Source organism: Podarcis tiliguerta, assembly GCF_965153285.1.
Source record: "Podarcis tiliguerta genome assembly, chromosome: 6".
NCBI classification, from domain to species: domain Eukaryota; kingdom Metazoa; phylum Chordata; class Lepidosauria; order Squamata; family Lacertidae; genus Podarcis; species Podarcis tiliguerta.
The window spans coordinates 5214682-5236154 of NC_139539.1; the positions used below are offsets into that span (position 1 = coordinate 5214682).

At 46.9% G+C, this 21473-nt stretch overlaps 1 protein-coding gene across 1 annotated transcript in view; it reads right to left on the minus strand.

The window, feature by feature from the left end:
- Positions 1 to 427: 427 nt before the first annotated feature.
- PDYN (prodynorphin) overlaps positions 428 to 21473 on the minus strand; it is a 26381-nt gene continuing 5335 nt past the window's right edge. The window contains exons 2-3 of the mRNA XM_083447654.1: positions 4991 to 5135; positions 428 to 3610 (exon numbers count right to left, since the gene is read on the minus strand). Coding sequence (XP_083303780.1) covers positions 2939 to 3610; positions 4991 to 5135 — 817 coding nt within the window. The 3' untranslated portion in view covers positions 428 to 2938. The remainder of the gene's footprint in view (positions 3611 to 4990; positions 5136 to 21473) is intronic.

Genomic DNA, 21473 nt, shown 5'->3' on the forward strand with positions numbered 1-21473 from the left:
CGCAAATTACTTGCCTTGCCCCGGGTGCTGACAACCTACGCTACGCCACTGCGGCCACCCCCAGTGCATAGCTGTCAACGTTTCCCTTTTTTAAAGGGGAAATTCCCTTATTCCGAATAGGATTCCTCGCAAGAAAAGGGGAAAGTTGACAGCTATGCCCCAGTGGCTCCTGGACGGGTCTGGGAGCGGCGGAAGCAGCCAGCAGAACAGGGAAGGGTGCCCTATGCCTCTGATTCTACAGAGCCCCAAAGCGGAGCAGCCAATCTCTCTCTCTCTCTCTCTCTCTCTCTCTCTCACTCACTCACTCTTCCTTCCTTGGCAGATCTTCCATTTCTCTCCACTTCACCGCCTCTCCCTGCTCCTCCCGGCTTCTTCACGATCCTCCCCAGCCACAACCATTCTGGTTTCCACCTCACAGCAGTGGCGCTTGTCAGACTCAACGGCGTCGGGGCGGGGCTAAACTAAATTTGGGGGCACTGATCTTTGCACCCCTGTGCCGAATATGCTAAAGGCGGCCCTGGTGCCAATGTTCCAAAGGACAAGCACGATGGGGTTGGGGCTTGGGAGGAAAATGGGTCTGAGTCAAGTCGGACACAGAATTCACTCCTCACCCCCCACATCATGGGTAGGCAAACTAAGGCCCAGGGGTCGGATCTGGGCCAATCGCCTTCTAAATCCGGCCCGTGGATGGTCTGGGAATCAGCGTGTTTTTACATGAGTAGAATGTGTCCTTTTATTTAAAATGCATCTCTGGGTTATTTGTGGGGCCTGCCTGGTGTTTTTACACGAGTAGAATGTGTGCTTTTATTTAAAATGCATCTCTGGGTTATTTGTGGGTCCTGCCTGGTGTTTTTACACGAGTAGAATGTGTGCTTTTATTTAAAATGCATCTCTGGGTTATTTGTGGGGCATAGGAATTCCTTCATTTATTTTATTTTTCAAAATATAGTCCGGCCCCCCGCAAGGTCTGCTGGACAGTGGGCTGGCCTGCTGCTGAAAAAGTTTGCTGACCCCTGCCTACATCTTGTGAAAGACGGAGAAATTATTGTGTGATCTGTGAGCCACACGCTTTAATTGGCTCTGGGAAATGGGTGTTTGGGGTAGCACTTAGGAAACTGCACGAGCAGAAGAAATAAAAATGCAGACTTCCAGGGTGCAAACGCATCTATCACACCACATCTGGCTCAGCTAGGCGGCACAAAGGTTTTTACTTAATTTGAAGCTGGCATGATACAAACATCAGTTCCCATGGGGCACGGTCTCTTTTTTCTGTTTTTGTTTGGGTTGGGTTTTTTTGCCCCACTGTCCTCTCGAGTCCTAAAGGTCCCGCATGACAGATTCCTTGCAAAGCCTGTCCACAGAGGGTGATTTCAAACACTACAAAGCAAACTGACTCTGGCTTGCCAGTCGCGACCCTGGGAACGTGTGTGCCTGTACTATGTGTGTGTTTTGAAACACCACCTCGTCACATTTCACACTTGACATTTCGAAGGGAACACTTAAAGTAAATCATATATGCACAGTGTAAAGAGAGAGGGCAGCAGCCAGACTTTATCATACCCATTTGCCTGCTCCAGAGGTTCACAAAGTGGGCAAGATCACCCCCTGAGGGGCACTAGGATTATCTGGTGGGGGGCGCTGAGAGGCAAGGGGTGGCAGCTGGGCACTGGAGGTGGAAATGACTATCGTAAAATCCTAGAGTTTGAAGGGACCAGGGGGCTCACGTTGTCCAACCACCGACAACACAGGAATATTTTTGCACAAAGTAGGACTCGAATCCACCACCCTGAGATTAAGAGTCTCATGCTCTACCGACTGAGTTATCTATCACTCTGTTGGCTCTGAAAAGCTGTCATCACTGGATCAAGTTTATGCATCTTGTTGAATTAATTAAACAGTTTTGATTTTGAATAAATGTGCAATTGAGAGCTCAGTTGGCTAGAGCATGGTGCTGATGAAGCCAGGGTTGCAGCTTCGACCGCCGTGTAGGACAGCTGCATATTCCTGCATTGCAGGGGGTTGGACTAGATGATCCTCAGGTTCCCTTCCAACTCTGTGATACTAGGATTCCTATTGTGAACATTATTATGTTATTATCTTCCTTAGTGGGCCGTGCAAACCACTATTCTGAATACTGCTTTTTATAGGATGGATGTGACGCTATTTAAAGTTTTTTAAAAGTCTTGCTGTTTCCATTTGACTTTTCACTAACCAGTTGCTTTGCAGCTGTTTTTGGACTACAAATCCCATCAGTTTCAGACTGCACAGCCATACAGGTTGCGGCTGATGGGAGCTGTCATCCAAAACGTCAGGAGGGCACGAGGTTGGGGAAGGCCGCTTTATCCAGCTGAGGTTTGGACTGTGATTGCTTTGTACCAGCAGGTGTTTCCAAGCTATTACTCTTCAATGAGGTTTGATTGCTGCTGTTTTCACCGTTTAAATTTGTTTACAGGCTGCACTTCTAAGCACGCTGGCTGGGAATTCAGAGGGATTTTACTTCCAAGCAAACAGGCTTAGGTGTGCACTTTTGGTGCGTTCCATTGATGTGGTTTTGTTATTGTACCGGCTAATTAGATTTGTTAGCCAGGCTAGATTCGTTTTTTGGCAGACAGGGAAACAAAATATTAATGACAGATGAGAACAAATCTCTTTAGAGGCTGGAAGCATCTCCATACATGCACCCCTCTTTCTAGAGATTGAGGACAGCACCAGAAAGCTGCATCTCAGGCCCTGAATCCCCAAACCCTGGCTTCCCTCCATCTCAAAATCCATGCTAAGCTACGCCATGATGTCGATTCATTCCTTCTCTATCAGGCCTGCCGGTGGCCCTTGCACTACTTGGCTGAGCACTGGGGTGAGCGGTTGGAGTGACCCACACAGTCTATATTTGGGGGTGTCGTGGCCGGAGGACGACTTGGGTGTCTGCCCAAAGCGGCTTCTATAAGTCATAGGCCTCCTCTGAGTAGGCGTTGGGCTCTTCCTCCGACCTGGTGGTCACCTTGAACTGGCGCCTCAGGAACCCTCCGTAGCGCTTCTGATTGTCCCACTTCAGCTTGGGTCGGATCCTGCGCATGAAGCCCCCGTAGCGCTTGCGCAGGTCACCCAGCTCTTGCCTGCCCTCCTCGCCAACCGCCATGTCGGAACCTCGCTTGGGGTACTTGCGGAGGAATCCCCCGTAGCGTTTCACCTCATCCTTGAGCAACCCCGCATCTGACTCTTCCCCATTGTAGGCCAGGTCTCCAGTCTCCAGAGCCGCCGGGTATTCCTCCTCAGCACCCACCTCAGAGGCTGCTCTCTCCCCCACCTTCCGGAAGAATCCACCGTACTTCTTTGCCACACTCCCCTTGGCAAGGGCGTTCTCACGGAGGAGAGAAAAGATCTTGTTCTTGTCCAGCTTCTTCATGAAGCCTCCGTAACGTTTGGCTGGCCCAGTGTACACCTCCCTGGGCCTAGGGTCACCTTCCTGTTCAGTCTCCTCCTCTTCATCCCCCTGGGATGGTCTGTCGGGCTCCCCCTCGATCAGGAAAGGGGCGAGGAAGGACAGAGCTTTCTTGCACTTCTCCCACTCAGCGCTGGACAGCAAGGAGCCTTGGCACTCCAGGGAGCATATCTGTAAGACACCAACGAAAGGGGCAACCTGGTCAACATTCCCTCCGTGGCCCAGAGATAGAAATTCTGTAAAACCCATTATCGGTGAGTGCCAGTGTTGTGTACGCAAAAGGGAGTAAAACTGGTAAGAACCAGCTTAGGAGGAATCTAACAGCTGAATGTTAGAGTGAAAAACAATTCCAGATAAGGTATACAAGCACATCCAGTAACAATGGGTGGAGTAAAGTTGTCTTTGAAGGACTGCGGTTGGATGAGAGACGGTGGAACAGTGGGGTGTTGGAAGGTGATTGGCTGGGGGATGGATCAGCTGATGTTAAATGTAGGTATCCTCTCCATAGACACAGGAGAGGTGGGTCTCGTGCGATGTAATCCACAGGGAGCAGTCAAGTACAACATTCCTTGTTTTCCTAGAGTGGACATGCAAGGGAATGCTTGGTCCAGCCAGTCGAAACTTCCTGTTCCTCCTGGTCTGGAGCATCCTTCCTCTTGCATGTGACTAGTGGGTGGACGTGACCTTTCCAGACCTGGTAGCAAAAGGACAAGGCGTGCTTCCACTCTCCTTCTTTTCCATCTTCCTTTCATCCTGTGAACTGCTGGACTGCTAGCCTGCAGTCACTAGGTAAATCTCTCTTATGGGGTAAACCTGTATGTATATGTTTGAAACTTTATTTTCTGTTAAATTGTTTTTATTAATTTTCCAATAAAAAAAATCCAATTAACATATCAAATCAAAATCCAATAAAAATAAATAAACTAAAATAAAAAAGATTGAATTATCTTCCAAATTGTAATTATTAATTTTTGGGACTTCCCATAGTCTGGACCTTGAAGCATAACTCCAAATCTCAATCCTGCCTCTTGTTGTTATTTCCATATTTCTACATTTCGATTTTAACACTCTAAGTATATATTTGAAACTTTAAGCCTAAAGCCTGCCTTCAGGGATCACACTGTGCTCTGCCTGATCGTGAGTAAACTTTCTTTTTCTTGCTTATGAATAAGACTGTGGTGTCTTTATTCTTTTAGGAGAGATTCAAGGGGTCTTACCAGGAAAATATCAGAACACATTTCAATCTGGACAAGCCAGATGGAATTGTGTATTGTCTTAAGAAACTCACACGAGTTTGCAACTAGTTTTCTTCTGTGTAAAGGGGAATGCGCTCTGCTACGTAAAGGAATTTGCTAGCGCAAGTTAGGAAGGATATTAATAAACAAGATATCCTCTCCTGCCACCCTGAACATTCCCACAGGTCTGAGACCAAGATAGGTTACCAACAAAATTATGCTTGCATGTATGTTTTGCTTGCATAAACAGCATCCCAGATCAGATTAGGATTCAGGTGGGCAAGGGTAGCCAAGTCTTGACCGGGCTGCAACTTACCAAGGGGCTGACCAGCTTATCCACATCTTGGCTGTGAAGAGCACATGCGGAGCACTGAGCGGAACAGTCTGCCGAATTCGAGGTAGCCAAACTGAGGCAAATGGCAAATGCCAGAAGCTGCCACTCCATTCTTGAAAGCAGGCACCTGAAGGAATTGGGAAGAGAGGTGGGTGAATGACAGAATGATTTCCAGGGGAGGAGTGACTTCTCTGAAATACCAGCACTGTTGAGAGCTCAAATGCCTTTTGGGGGCGGGGGGGACAGGAGGTTGGAATCATAGCTTTGCATGCAGAATAGAATAGAATTTATTATTTATACCCCGCCCATCTGGCTGGGTTTCCCCAGCCACTCTAGGCGGCTTCCAACAGAGTATTAAAATAGAGTGGTCTATTTAACATTAAAAGCTTCCCTAAACAGGGCTGCCTTCAGATGTCTTCTAAAAGTCTGGTAGTTGTTCTTCTCTTTGACATCTGGTGGGAGGGCGTTCCACAGGGCGGGTACCACTACTGAGAAGGCCCTCTGTCTGGTTCCCTGCAACTTGGCTTCTCGCAGTGAGGGAACCACCAGAAGGCCCTCGGCGCTGGACCTCAGTGTTCAGGCAGAACGATGGGGGTGGAGACGCTCCTTCAGGTATACTGGGCCGAGGCCGTTTAGGGCTTTAAAGGTCAGCACCAACACTTTGAATTGTGCTCGGAAACGTACTGGGAGCCAGTGTAGGTCTTTCAAGACCAGTGTTATGTGGTCTCGGCGGCCTCTCCCAGTCACCAGTCTAGCTGCCGCATTCTGGATTAGTTGTAGTTTCCAGGTCACCTTCAAAGGTAGCCCCATGTAGAGAGCATTGCAGTAGTCCAAGCAGGAGATAACCAGAGCATGCACCACTCAGGCGAGACAGACATCGGGCAGATAAGGTCTCATCCTGCATACCAGATGGAGCTGGTAGACAGTTGGACACAGAATTGACCTGCGCCTCCATGGACAGCTGTGAGGATCCCCAGGGGAAATCCCTGGCACCCCCAGAGAAACTACACAAGGCCTTTGGTCAAGAATTTGGAGTCTGAATAAGCTCCACCGAGGTCCTCAATCGAAAAAGCAAAAGGCCTTCATGCAATTATTTCTACACATGGAATTGTATCTTGCTGATGTTTCCCATTGTTGGATTACTTTGAGATGCATAATGGGAAATGACTCATGAACGGAAGGAAGGAAATAAATAAAGGCAAGAAGGGAGAGGTTTAAGCAGTCTCAGCCGCCATTTCTTTGCACAAAGCAGCAGGCTCAAGCAACTGCCCTTTCCATTACTCCTTCCTCCCCAAGTCAGGAGGCTGCTCTGGCATTCCCTGTGCAATGGCCTCTTGATTTAAGGCACCTTCGAACATGGCCTCAGGCAAGAGCAACCTAATGGCCCATTAAGAAGGCAGCTATTTGCCATCAACAACCAGGCTGTACAAAAACCAGGAGAGGCAGTTATCTCAGTCAGCCTTAACAGGATATATGTGCTATTTTTCTAGAAAAAGAGGTGTCAGAACTCACCATGAACATCTCATTCGTTTTAGCAATGGCACCCACCTGAGAGGAGCGGGGACTGAATTCCAGCAAGTTCCAACTGAAAATACACTTTGTGTGTGCATGTGTGTATTCCAACCTATAAGTAAAGGTAAAGGGACTCCTGACCATTAGGTCCAGTTGCGGACGACTCTGGGTTTGTGGCGCTCATATTGCTTTACTGGCCAAAGGAGGCGGCGTTCAGCTTCCGGGTCATGTGGCCAGCATGACTAAGCCGCTTCTGGCGAACCAGAGCAGCGCACGGAAATGCCGTTCACCTTCCCGCCAGAGTGGTACCTATTTATCTACTTGCACTTTGACGTGCTTTCGAACTGCTAGGTTGGCAGGAGCTGGGATCGAGCAATGGGAGCTCACCCCGTCGCGGGGTGGAATGTCCCAGGGTGCATCTGGCCTCATCTTTGCATACTTTTCAAGATCAGGTCAAGATGCGCCTTTTTGCCCAGGTCTTTGTAGGCGGATGATGGGATCGGAATATCTCCCCTATTCCCACTTCCATATTGTCACCGGGCTGCGAGCTTCGGCAGTGGGATTTTGCTTCGGCTGGAAATGAAAACCCCCCAAAAGTGCCAAAAAACTTTCAGGCAAACACTCTTCCTTTGTCTCTCCCCAGCTGCTAAGCCCCAGAGGGGTCCCTGTTCTGAATCCCTGGGGATGTTTTACGCTTGCTCTCTCCTCTCTGCTCCAGCTGACTTTCTCCTTAATGTCCTTTAATTGGGGCTGATGGAGAAATATGCTAATCCTCCCATATTCATTTGTGCTAAATTAAGCTGTAATTTGAATGATATGCATTATCATATGTCGAATTATCGACGTTAGCAGAACATAAATTCCACCGAGCTGCCGTGGCTCAGAGGCATGATTCACTATCTGATTACAATACTTTGCGATCCTTTGGCACCTTTCATCTGCTGATCGCAAATTGCCTTAAGAGCATTAATTAATAGAGCCTCCCAGAATGACTGCAGAGCCAAGTGCAGCTTGAGGGGGGAAAGGGAGTTAAAGGAGATCATTCTTTCCAAGGCTGAAGAAAAATAAAATAAAATTTCACCTCTACAAACGAGAGGATATTGGTGGACTTAAATTCACAACATGCTGTGCGTTGAAGGAGAACTATATGAAATTGATGTGCCGGTGGTATTTAACACCTATAAAGCTAGCAAGCTTTATAGGTGTTAAATACCACCGGCACATCAATTTCATATAGTGATGTACGGAAGTGAGAGCTGGACCGAAGAATTGATGCTTTTGAATTATGGTGCTGGAGGAGACTCTTGAGAGTTCCATGGACTGCAAGAAGATCAAACTTATCCATTCTGAAGGAAATCAGCCCTGAGTGCTCACTGGAAGGACAGATCCTGAAGCTGAGGCTCCAAGACTCTGGCCCCCTCATGAGAAGAGAAGACTCCCTGGAAAAGACCCCGATGTTGGGAAAGATGGAGGGCACAAGGAGAAGGGGACGACAGAGGACGAGATGGTTGGACAGTGTTCTGGAAGCTACAAACATGAGCCTGACCAAACTGCAGGAGGCAGTGGAAGACAGGAGTGCCTGGCGTGCTCTGGTCCATGGGGTCACGAAGAGTCGAACACGACTAAATGACTAAACAACAACAACAACAAAGCTAGCAAAGATGTATAGAAGGAAGGGACGTAGGGCCACATGTGGTGGACGTGCAAGATAACCAAAGCATTCTGGGAAATGATGAGTTGGAAAAAAATGTTTAAAATAACATTTGTTTAAAAACCAGAAGCCTTTTTTACTGGGAATCTTAGACGCAGAGATACCAAAGGAGCAGAAACAATTATTTATGTATGCGACAACAGCAGCACGGATACTACTGGCCCGGAGATGGAAAGAAGATAATGTCCCGACCAGAGACGAATGATTGATGAAGATGATGGACTATGCCGAAATGGCGAAATTGACCTGGAAAATCAGAAACCAGGAAGACAGAAACTTTAATAAGGAATGGAAAATTTTTACAATTTATTTAAGAGAACACTGTAAACAACTAAAAGCTTTGGCTGGATTTGAGTGACGCTTGTATTGCATGATGCTGGTCTGCCCCGCAGAAGACCTTAAGGTCCATGAACAACCGTAGTTTAGAGGACCCGGGCCCTAAGGAAGTCAAACTATCCTCCACCAGGGCCAGGGCCTTCTCAGTGATGGCTCCAACCTGGTGGAATGCTCTGTCCCATGAGACTAGGGCCATTTAGGATTTAACCTTCTTCTGCCTGTAAGACAGAGCTATTCCACCTGGCTTTTAATTTGAATATAGCCTGATCTTTTATTTCCCTTCCCTTTCCTTCCCCTCCCCTTTTATGAAGATCACCCGCTCTGAGACCCCACAGCTAATCCTCCCCTGGCCTCCTCGCTGGCCCAAGTAGGACCAATTCAGCCAGCTAGCCCTGCTTATTTCCCCTAAATTGATTTTTGAATTTTATTGTTATTCAAGTTTTTATACTGTATTTTATGCTGCTTTTATAATTAAATGTTTTAAATTTGTTGTTAGCCGCCCTGAGCCTGGTTTTTGAACCGGGAAGGGTCGGGTATAAATAAAAAAATATTGTTATTATTATTTATTAAAAACTAAGGTGGCGCTGTGGGTAAAAGCCTCAGTGCCTAGGGCTTGCCGATCGAAAGGTCGGCGGTTCGAATCCCTGCGGCGGGGTGCGCTCCCGTCGTTCAGTCCCAGCGCCTGCCAACCTAGCAGTTCGAAAGCACTCTCGAGTGCAAGTAGATAAATAGGGACCGCTTACTAGCGGGAAGGTAAACAGCGTTTCCGTGTGCGGCTCTGGCTTGCCAGAGCAGCTTCGTCACGCTGACCACGTGACCCGGAAGTGTCTGCAGACAGCACTGGCCCCCGGCCTCTTGAGTGAGATGGGCGCACAACCCTAGAGTCTGTCAAGACTGGCCCGTACGGGCAGGGGTACCTTTACCTTTAAGGTTAAAAAAAGAGAGAGGGCATTGGTTCATGAAGCCCAGAGACTGCTCAAGGGGCAAAACAGTAGAGTTGGAAGAGACCCCGAGGGTCATCTAGTCCAGCCCTCTGCAATGGAGGAATCACAGCTAAAGAATCTTCCGACCTTTGCTGAAAAAACTTCCAATGGAGAAGTGTTTGCCACTTTCTGAGGGAGTCGGTTCCTCTTCGGATATCTCAAAGGCTATCACAAGGAAGACGGAACCAGCTTGTTTCCTCCTTCTCCAGCGGCTTGAACCCGAATCAATGGATTCAAGTTACAATAAAGGAGATTCAGACTAAGCATCAGGAAGAACGGAATAATAATAATAATAATAATAATAATAATAATAATAATAATAATTTTTATTTATACCCCGCCCTCCCCGGCCAGAGCCGGGCTCAGGGCGGCTAACACCAGTAAAATTACAGTAAAAACATAATTGGGGGGGGGACCAATTTAAAATACAGGTTAAAATGCAATTTAAAATGCAGCCTTTAAAAAGTAATTTAAAAACCATAAGGGGAGGGAAACATAAGGGTCAGACTGAGTCCAAACCAAAGGCCAGGCGGTACAGCTCCGTCTTGCAGGCCCTGCGGAAAGATGTCAAGTCCCGCAGGGCCCCAGTCTCTTATGACAGAGCGTTCCACCAAGTCGGGGCCAGTACTGAAAAGGCCCTGGCCCTAGTTGAGACCAATCTAACTACCTTGCGACTTGGGACCTCCAAGGTGTTGTCATTTGTGGACCTTAAGGTCCTCCGTGGGGCATATCAGGAGAGGCGGTCCCGTAGGTACGGGGCTCCTCTGACAATAAGAGCTGTTTGACAGTGGAACAGACTCTGCTGGGGTGCGGGCAAGGAAGGAGGGGAGACTAGCTTACCACAGATGTTTCATCAACTGCTCTGGCAGCCTTTTTGGCTAAGGTTTGGTGGGGGCAGATGCATTGCATAACTAAACAAATTTCCCACCGGTCGTTTTTGGTGCAGAATGCTCCGCTCACTTGCCAGTCCACAAACAGACAGCCAGCAGTGAGGGATGTGTGGCTTGATAGGTTCTTATATCATCCTTGCCATTCCTCTGAATCAGCTTGCTTCTATCGATTTCTCTCAGGATGATTTAAACACTCTTATTAAAGCAGGAGGGGAGAGAATTAAATTTCTCATTTTGCTGCTGCCGGGTTGCGGAGCGCAGAGGCAGCTCTTGAACGGTGTGCCAAGGGCCAGTTTGGATGCGCAAATAACGATAGAGACAATGGTGCAATTAAAAATAAAATGCACTTAGAGAAGACAGGCTTGTTTTATATATATATAAAATCACACGCCAACAGACAGAACGAAAGGGACTTTTGCACGCAACTGCAAACTTGCATGCAAGGAAAATCCGGGTGTGTGTTTGTGTGTGTTGTGAATTCAGGGATTTTTCTCACCTCATAGAATCATAGAGTTGGAAGAGACCACAAGGGCCATCGAGTCCAACCCCCTGCCAAGCAGTAAACACCATCAGAGCACTCCTGACATATGGTTGTCAAGCCTCTGCTTAAAGACCTCCAAAGAAGGAGACTCCACCACACTCCTTGGCAGCAAATTCCACTGTCGAACAGCTCTTACTGTCAGGAAGTTCTTCCTAGTGTTCAGGTGGAATCTTCTTTCTTGTAGTTTGGATCCATTGCTCCATGTCCACTTCTCTGGAGCAGCAGAAAACAACCTTTCTCCCTCCTCTATTCAACCTCGTTGCAAATGATAACATTTGTTCCACTCCTAATAGCCCCAGCATTGTCTTAGTGCAGGGACGAGGAATATGTGCCCCTCCTGATGTTGCTGGACTACAACTCCCATCATCCCCTAACAGATGCTTTAGTTGAGATTCCTGCATTGCAGGGGGTTGGACTAGATGACCCTCGGGGTGTCTTCCAACTCTTACAGTGCTATGATTCTGTGATTCTATGAGTCTGGCTGAGGGTGGTGGGAGTTGGGAGTCCAACAACAGGTTCCTCAGCCGTGCCGTAATGTGCCAGGCAGCTCTGCAGAGTCAGTGCTGCTGCTGTTAGTGGAAACCTCATTCAGATATGTCCAGGTGTCTGCAAACCTCCAAGGGTGGCTGTTCCACCACCTCTCGCTTGGACTGGGCATAAGGAGGAAGGTGGAAGCACGCTCTACTCTATAAAAGGCTAAAGCTTACTCAGATGGGAAGCATATTATTATTGTTAGAATTCCTGCTCCATGGTTGCAGTCATGGGATTGTTGTCTATCACATGACGGTGTATGTTTTCATTCCACAGAGTGGGAAGTGACGGAGACAGGATGTTTGTGTTACTGTGTTCTGTGAAGGGGGACTATTGTCCTTATTCTTTCTCGCTTTGCTGTCTGATGCTAGAGAGAGAGCCATGATGCAGTGCTCTGTGTGTGTTTATATGTAAATAAAGTAGATTAGCCAAAATGCTGAGTCGCTGAGGTCTGTCAATCGCAAGTTGCAGAAACTCTGCGGATCCCTAAGTGTGCTGGTGTCGGTTGGCATCGGTCGCTGTGATGTTCGGACTGAAGAAAGCTTATGAAGCTCCCGAACGAACAATCAGGAGGGAGGGAACATGCCAGTCGGGCATGTGTCTCTGCCAGGGTCCTACTCAAGTGTAGGCTGAACTCCTGACAATTATTTCATCATCATCATCATCATCATCATCATTATTGCAAATATAGCCAACGTGGTGCTTTTCAGATATTATAGACTACAAATCCCATCATCGTTGGCAATTAGGCCAACGTTTTCTGAGCCTGATGGGAAGTGTAGTCCACAGAATCTGGAAGGTGCCAAAATGGGTTAAAGCATTACAGTGGTACCTCGGAAGTCAAATGGAATTCATTCCAGAAGTCCATTCAACTTCCAAAACATTCAGAAACCAAGGTGTGGCTTCTGATTGGCTGCAATCAGAAGCTGTTGGAAGTCACATCAGATGTTCAGGTTCCAAAGAACATTCGAAAACTGGAACAATCACTTCCGGTTTTCGATCATTCAGGAGCCAAAACATTTGACTCCCAAGGCATTTGAAAACCAAGGTATGACTGTATTATTTTGTGTGTGTGTTTGTTTGTTTGTTTGTTTGTTTGTTTGTTGTTTATACCCCACCTTTTTCCCTGATGCGACTCAAAGCATTGGGGGCTTTTTTTAGTTGTTTTCCAAAAGGGGTGGGGGGAGGGAGAGACTGACAACGCAATTCTAAGCACACTTACTCAGAATTAAGTCCCATCATGTTGGGCTGAGTCCCAGGTACATTGGGACGTTGGTTAGAAGATATAATTATGCGTGGCTTATTATGTTTCCCTCTCCCATAATACTAGAACCCAGCCAGCTAATAAAATTCACTGGTTTGCCCATGTAACTCCAGCATCCTGTTTTTGCAACAGCCTGCTAGATGCCTACGAGAAGCCCCCAAGGAGGACCCAAGAGCAACAGCATTCTCCTGCCATTTGCAGCCATTCAGAAGCATAACTGCCTCTCGTGAATGCAGAACACCACACACCCATCCCAGTTAGTAGCCATTAATACCTTTGCTCTTTGTCTAATCCTCTTTTAAAGCCATCTGAGTTGGTAGCCATCACTGCCTCCAGTGGGAGGGAGTTCCACAGTTTAACAATGCACTGGGGACAGAAGAACTTCTGTTTTCTGTCCTAAATCCTCCAACATTCAGTTTCATAGGACGTCCACGAGTTCTAGTGTTATGAACAAGGGAGAGAGAAAATTCTCTATCCACTTCCTTCACAACATGCATAGTGTTATACAGGGTGTTAGGGGTAGTTAATAATAATAATAATAATAATAATAATAATAATAATAATAATAATAATAATAATAATATATTATTTATACCCCGCCCATCTGGCTGGGCTTCCCCAGCCACTCTGGGCGGCTTCCAACAAAACACTAAAATACAGTAACCTATTAAACATTAAAAGCTTCCCTAAACAGGGCTGCCTTCAGATGTCTCCTAAAAGTCTGGTAGTTGTTGTTCTCTTTGAATTCTGGTGGGAGGGTGTTCCACAGGGCGGGCGCCACTACCGAGAAGGCCCTCTGCCTGGTTCCGTGTAACCTTTGGTCCCCATCCTGCACTCGGCTTCCACCTGTGGCTCCCAAAAGATGTCAATATGTGACTGGCTGGCTAAACCAGGTGAGGATAGTCGACAAGTCTCAGAGCCTTGGTGAGTTAGGGGTTTCCCCTACATGTGAAGACAGGCTCCGGCAGATTGACTGGATGAGAGCAATCGTGGGTCCAGCGGTCAAGAAGGCTGCAGAGGGAAGTGAGAGGCAGATGGGCTCATCAACCTGGAAAGGGAGCCTGTCTAGGAGAAGGAAAACTCTGGCTCTAGACCTCCTCTGCCTTGCGGCTATACCCATTCATGAGAAAGGCTTAGGGTGTAAACACCAAATTAAAATCCATACCTACTCCCTTGCTGAACATTTTCAGGAGCAGAATACACAAAGAAGTAAATCCTACAGAAATCTGGAGTGGAGTCCCTAAGACGGGTTGGTTGGCTCCTTGAATGCCTCTTTCTGGCAACTCCTGCAGCCAAATTGGTGCCAAACGCATTGCTCCTCTTTGCTTTGGACCACACTAGTCGGGCCAAAAGGGGGGTCTTGTTGTCTGGGCAGCTCAGGACCTCCATCCACACTGCCCAGGCTTGTGCCCAAGGGATTTCATTTCGGTGCTGCTAACACAACAGTTCGACTTCACCCCTGGAGGCGCACTCTGTTGTCTCTCAAGACAGACGGATGCCAACAACATCAACAACAGGTGTTCCTACGGATCAGGAATTGGTTGCATATCAGGAAGCATGGAGTAGGAGCAGGGCTGGATTTAGGTTTGATGAGGCCCTAAGCTACTGAAGGTAATGGGGCCCTTTACATGTCCAGCTGTCCTTTGTCAACAACAAATTGTCACTCTTTTTTGTGTTGAATATATGCTATATGGATGGACGGGGTGGTGCTGTGGGTTAAACCACAGAGCCCAGGGCTTGCCGATCAGAAGGTCGGCGGTTCAAATCCCCACAACGGGGTGAGCTCCCGTTGCTCAGTCCCTGCTCCTGCCAACCTAGCATTTCGAAAGCACGTCAAACTCCAAATAGATAAATAGGTACCGCTCCGGCGGGAAGGAAAACGGCATTTCCATGCACTGCTCTGGTTCGCCAGAAGAGGCTTAGTCATGCTAGCCACATGACCCGGAAGCTGTACGCTGGCTCCCTCGGCCAATAAAGCGAGATGAGCGCCGCAACCCCAGAGTCAGCCACGACTGGACCTAATGGTCAGGGGTCCCTTTACCTTTACCTATATGCTATATGTGCTATATTATGGACCTAGTAGGTATCTAAAGCCATTTGCACGTAGCAAAATATGTATTTTATCAAAGTAATTGTTGAACTGAAATACAATGAAGAAGAAGTATATTAATAGTGAAATATTAGGGGGTGCAAGAGCTTGGGGCCCTAAGCTACAGCTTGTTTAGCTTATACGGTCTCATTCCTGGGCATTCACAGTCCAGGAATTCACTACTGTAGGAATAAATGGACAATTCTTCTGATGGAGGGATGTAGCGTCTCCCCACCCACAAGGATCAATATTTGAACTGTGCTTTTTAACTTGTTTATAAATAATATTGCATTAAGGGAGAGCAGAGGGGTCGCCAAGTTTGCTTATGATGCTTAATAGTTCCAGGTCCTTAAACCTGGAAGCGTTTGCAAAGCACTCCAAAAGGGCCTCTCAATTGAGTGAATGGGGAATAAAATGGCAAATGCACCTCAAGGTAAACAAATGTGAAGTGATGAACACCAGGGCAAAACGAAATTTTAATTTCACATATATGTTTATGGGGTGTGAAATGGCTGTGAATGCCCAGGAATGAGACTCTTTGGGGTCGCAGTTTATTCACCCAGATTTGCTTTTACAAAGCTTACACAGCGTTTATGTGATGTACAACGTTTACTGAGCATCTGTTCCTATTTGTTTCAGGAATGATTATATAGGAATGAGCATTCATCCTGCTTTGATGGTGGGGCGGTTTATACGTCTTCCCATAAATGGCTCATTCATTCCACACTCCTTGCATTTCCCTGTCACTTTCCAAGCCACAAATAAAACAAGATGTTTGTTTAAGTGCATTTTTTTTTTACGCTAGGGAGACAGAGCTTTTTCATCCACCATCCTAAAGTTCTGATATGCACTCAAATCCCTTCCACAAAATGTTGGCCTTTCTGGATCGCAATCTCTCTTCTCCATTTTACATTCAGACAGCTAACCAGATGAAGATCAAATTGCTCCGTATAGTTAAAGCTATGGTTTTCCCAGTAGTGATGTATGGAAGTGAGAGCTGGACCATAAAGAAGGCTGGTCGCCGAAGAATGGATGCTTTTGAATTCTGGTGCTGGAGGAGACTCTTGAGAGTCCCAGGGACTGCAAGAAGATCAAACCTCTCCATTCTGAAGGAAATCAGCCCTGAGGGCTCACTGGAAGGACAGATCCTGAAGCTGAGGCTCCAATCCTTTGGCCACCTCATGAGAAGAGAAGACTCCCTGGAAAAGACCCTGATGTTGGGAAAGATGGAGGGCACAAGGAGAAGGGGACGACGGAGGATGAGATGGTTGGACAGTGTTCTCGAAGCTACCAGCATGAGTTTGACCAAACTGTGGGAGGCAGTGGAAGACAGGAGTGCCTGGCGTGCTCTGGTCCAGGGGATCACGAAGAGTCAAACACGACTAAACGACTATACAACAAAAGAGGGGGTTGGCAAATAAGCAGCTGTAGGTTGTCAAGTGTAAGGTGAGAAAAGCTGCAGGTGCAGAACTTGAATGTTTTGCACCGCATTTGAAATTCCTACCTCCTTTGCACCTAGTCATCCTGCATCTGAGATGGAGAGCCTGTGGCTTGCCAGATGTTGCTAGACAACAAATCCCTTCATCCCTGATGATTGGCCAGGCTGGCAGGAGCTGATGGGAGTTGGATTCCAACAACCTCTGGTTCTCCAGCCCTACCTTACGTGCTAACATAAAACAGGCTTCCGTAGCCACACCTGAATCGTCAGAAGACACAGACCCAACAGAAGCCAGAGAAATGGCCAGGGCACTCGATTGCACAACAGTTGTAGAACTGCATGCACCAAGCACATTTTTTATTGCAATGGCACTCCTCAGGAGCAAATATTTATTTGGAGAAAGGAAGGACCATTGCTCATTACCTTTGAAAGTGACCCAGGAACTACATCTAATCCAGAACGCGGCAGCTAGACTGGTGACTGGAAGCGGCTGCCAAGACCACATAACACCGGTCTGAAAGACCTACATTGGCTCCCGGTACGTTTCCAAGCACAATTCAAAGTGTTGGTGCTGACCTTTAAAGCCCTAAGCGGCCTTGGTCCTGTATACCTGAAGGAGCGTCTCCACCCCCATCGTTCTGCCCGGACATTGAGGTCCAGCTCCGAGGGCCTTCTGGCGGTTCCCTCACTGCGAGAAGCCAAGTTACAGGGAACCAGGCAGAGGGCCTTCTTGGTAGTGGTACCCACACTGTGGTACGCCCTCCCACCAGATGTCAAAGAGAACAACTACCACCAGACTTTTAGAAGACATCTGAAGGCAGCCGTGTTTAGGGAAGCTTTTAATGTATTACAGTATTTTAATATTTTTTTGGAAGCCGCCCAGAGTGGCTGGGGAAGCCCAGCCAGATGGGCGGGGTATAAATAATAAATTATTATTATTATTATTATTATTATTGTTGTTGTTGTTATTGTTTTAGAGCGGAAGGTCCTAGACTCAATCACTGGGATACCCAGGTAGTGCAAGAAGAGACCCTTGTCAGAAACCCTGGAGAGCCGCTGAAATTACGGTTGCCTCCAGGCTGCTAGTATTTTGCAGGCGGAATTAAATATATACCAGAAATTCGGGGTTGCACTGTTAAAGTAGGTTAAAGAGCTCTGTCATCCTACCACCATTAAAAAAACAAACAACTAACTTTTTAAGTCAGTTTGTCTAAGGAAGTCAGACTATCCTCCACCAGGGCCAGGGCCTTCTCAGTGATGGGTCCAACCTGGTGGAATTCTCTGCCCCATGAGACCAGGGCCCTGCAGGATTTAACCTCCTTCTGCAGGGCCTGCAAGACAGAGCTATTCCGCCTGGCTTTCAATTTGAACTTAGTCTGATCTTTTATTCCCCTTCCTTCCCTCCCCCTCCCCTTTTTATGAAGATTCCCCACTCTGGGATCCCACAGCTAATTCTCCCCTGGTCTCCTCGCTGGCCCAAATAGGACTAATTTAGCCAGCTAGCCCTGGTGATCATCTAATGTTTATTGGATGGATTTCCCCCCTAAATTGATTTTTGAAATTCTGAATTTATTGTTATTCACGTTTTATACTGTTTTTTGTTGCATCAATTAAGTGTTTTAAATTTGTTGTTAGCCACCCTGAGCCCGGTTTTCTGAACCGGGAAGGGCGGGGTATACATAAAAATTTGTTATTATTTATTATTATTAGGAAGGTGATGAGGAACCACACTGCAAATTGTGGGGTGAAGGAATCCTTAACTGGAAAACGTATAAACACCATGCAAGAAAATTAGGATGCATACTCACGGCCATTGTTCCTGCAAACAAATCAGAACGAATGCTCACTGGTGTTGGATAGAAAAGGAAGGGACCTGTGTGAGAGACTGGTCAGAGTGGTCTTCCTCAGAGGGTGAGACTGAGTGTCAGGGAACTGCCATCGGAGCTGGAGGCAGAGAGGAGGCTCCAGAGGGATGGCGGAGAGGGTCCCAGCAGGGAGAGAGGTAGCCCAGCTGCTGGGGAAGGAAATCAGCGTAACACCAGTGGAGAAGGGGGGCAGATGGGGGAATCGGAGAGGTGGCTCCAGGACTCTTCGCAGGAGACCAGCAGAGAGGGGACGAGTACTCCGCTGCCCACACCCACTTTGCGCAGAAGACTTCCGCGCAGGCAAAGTAGGAAGAGACTGGGCGTCAAACAGCTTCTATGCTGGAAGAGGTTCAAGAAACGCCCACTGACGGATTCTGCCAGCGACTGAGGCAGCCACGGAACTTAAGGCTGTCCAGACAGAAAGGGTTCAACCAGGCAACCTAGCCAGGAGTAACGGCAACTTACGCACGAGCAACCCCTAGAACCTTTACACTGAGGAAGGGGGAAGCTCCCCAGTGAAAGCTGGGGGGGGGATTCCTGTCTCTGTATATGGATTGAAGATTAAGATATAGGGGCAATAGGAGGCTATAGATATATTATTCATAATAAAACACAAAATTACCATACTTTTCCATGTATAAGTCTATGGTTTTTTTTAACTCTAAAATAATGTTCAAAATCGGGGCTTGTCTTATACACGAATATCTTTCCCCCCATTTTCTTAAATTGGAGTCCCCAAGAATGGGGGGCGCCTTATACATGGTGGCATCTTATACACGGAAAAATACAGTATATGTTATTCTTTTTCTCTCTCTTTTCTTCTCAACTCTTTTTCTTTCTTTTTCTGTCTTGTTTTTTGTTATTTCTCTTTAGACCACTTTGGTTTTTACTGCATTATATGTTAAAAACATTTAATAAGATTGAGGCGGGGAGAGAGAATACTCACTGAAGACTAGACATAGTCAACCCCTCTGGTATTGGATGTTTTAGCTGAGTTTCCTATGAGTCTATGTTTTTCTGCTTCAACAATATTTCATTATGCTCCTATCACTTTATATAATTGTATTTTGTATAAATTATAAAAAATTATAAATAAAACATGTTCGATTTACAAACAAAACATTTCAACAGTCATCTTTCTAATGCTAGGATGGAGGGGGGCATGGACGTAGCCAGGGTTTTTGTTAGGGGGAAGAACCTCATATTTGTATTCATTTGTATTTATTTTTACTTATGGGGGGCAGTTGCCCCTCTTGGCTATGCTGCCCCACAGGAAGGAAACAAGGTTGGAAGGGGACCGCGGTCGGGAAAAGGTTGGGGAATATTGATTTAGAGGAGCCCTTAGTGGACAATTATGAGCAGATGGATCAATGGTCTGAGTCAGTATAAGACATGGGTAGGCAAACTAAGGCCCGGGGGCTGGATCCGGCCCAGACGCCTTCTCAATCCAGCCCACGGATGGTCCGGGAATCAGCGTGTTTTTACATGAGTAGAATGTGTCCTTTTATTTAAAATGCCTCTCTGGGTTATTTGTGGGGCATAGGAATTTGTTCATTATTATTTTTCTTCAAGATATAGTCTGGCCCCCCACGAAGTCTGAGGGACAGTGGACCGGCCCCCTGCTGAAAAGGTTTGCTGACCCCTAGTATAAGACATGTCTTGGGGTGGGATTTGGGCTGGAAAGAGGTGCAGAAGGGGAAAGGTTCTATTCTGCACAATGCACTACTGATCCAGTTCAGAACCCCTCCCCACCAGTGCCAGATTTACGTATAAGCTAAACAAGCTATAGCTTAGGGCCCCACTCTCTTGGGTGGCCCCCAAAAAAATTACCGTATTTTTCACTCTATTGGACGCACCGGACCATAGGAGGGGGAGAACAGGGGGGAAAAAATTTTCCCCTTGTTCTCCCCCTCTAAAACAAGGTGTGTTCAAGGTGCATTCACCCGAGCGTGTGGAGCTGGCGGTGGGGGGAAGCGCTGCTTCCCCCCACCCCCAGCCTCAAAGATCCCTGAAGCCTTTGGAGTGCAGCGCCCCGCTGCCCTGGAGAGGCTTTGCGCGCAGCCGTCCCCAAGCTAGAACAGTGAAACGGAGCCCTCTGCAGCGTTCCGTCTCCCTGTTCTGCCTTTCGGCTTAGCGGCGCAGCCTGCATTCGCTCTATAGGACGCACACACATTTCCCCTTAATTTTTGGAGGGGAGAAAGTGCGTCCTATAGAGCGAAAAATACGGTAAAGGGAAAAAAAACCTGGATGTACATTTCCAAAACATAAGATAAAAAACAAATAAAACAAAACCTACACACAGCAACAGTGTTTAACACACAGCAACAGTGTTTTGTGTTGTGTAGGCTCCTATTTGTTATGTGCAAATGGCTTTAGATACCTATTAGGTCCATAAATTACCATAGAGAATATATTCAACACAAAAAACAGTGACAATTTGTTGTTGACAAAGGACAGCTGGATATCTAAAGGGCCCCATGACCTTCAGTAGCTTAGGGCCTCATCAAACCGAAATCCGGCCCTGCTCACAACTGCTTTTTTAAAAATAAAAGAAAACAGAAGCAGCTCAGGATAAGCACACTCAAAACAAACAAAAAAAGCCCTAACATTTGAGAAAGCCCTAATTTTACACTGGGCTTTTACACGGCTGTGTAAAGGCGGTGTCTCAACAGGTACGCCCACAATTTTGCTGCATGAATATTGGCAGATGCCCCCACATTTTAATTTCTGCAAATGCAGCTTGGGTTTGAGGAAACCCCAAAGTGGATGATGCCCCATGGCTGAGCTTTGTCAATGTTACCTCTGGTGTCAAGCCAGGAAAGGAAAACGGACAAGGGTGTTTGTGTGTGGATTAATGTACCTGCCGCACTGGAGAGAGCACCCACAACACAGCATAAAATAAACACTCTTTTTTTAATAAAAGGGGGGGAAAGACCACATTGCAGGGAAAGGTTGAAGGCATCGCTGTAAGAGATTTCATAAAGTTCACTGGTGTTTACCGCTTTTTTATTATTATGGCTTTTTAAAGTGGTCAGAAGAGCACTTTTCTCAGGTAAAAATAACATATTGAATCTGGGGGTGGGGGACAGCAAATGCAATTTGTTCGCAATGGAAATGTTGCTTTGGGGAAATGCTTGATAATTCCCCCCCCCCTCCACCCAGTGAAAACGGAGTAATAACTCCCCTGCTTTTATTGAAAACATTTGAGAACTCTGTCCAGGAAAAAAAACAACTAAAGCAAAGCGGTAATGAGAGGCAATAAAAACATTGCAGAGTCTTCCATATTCTGATATTGTATATGCTTG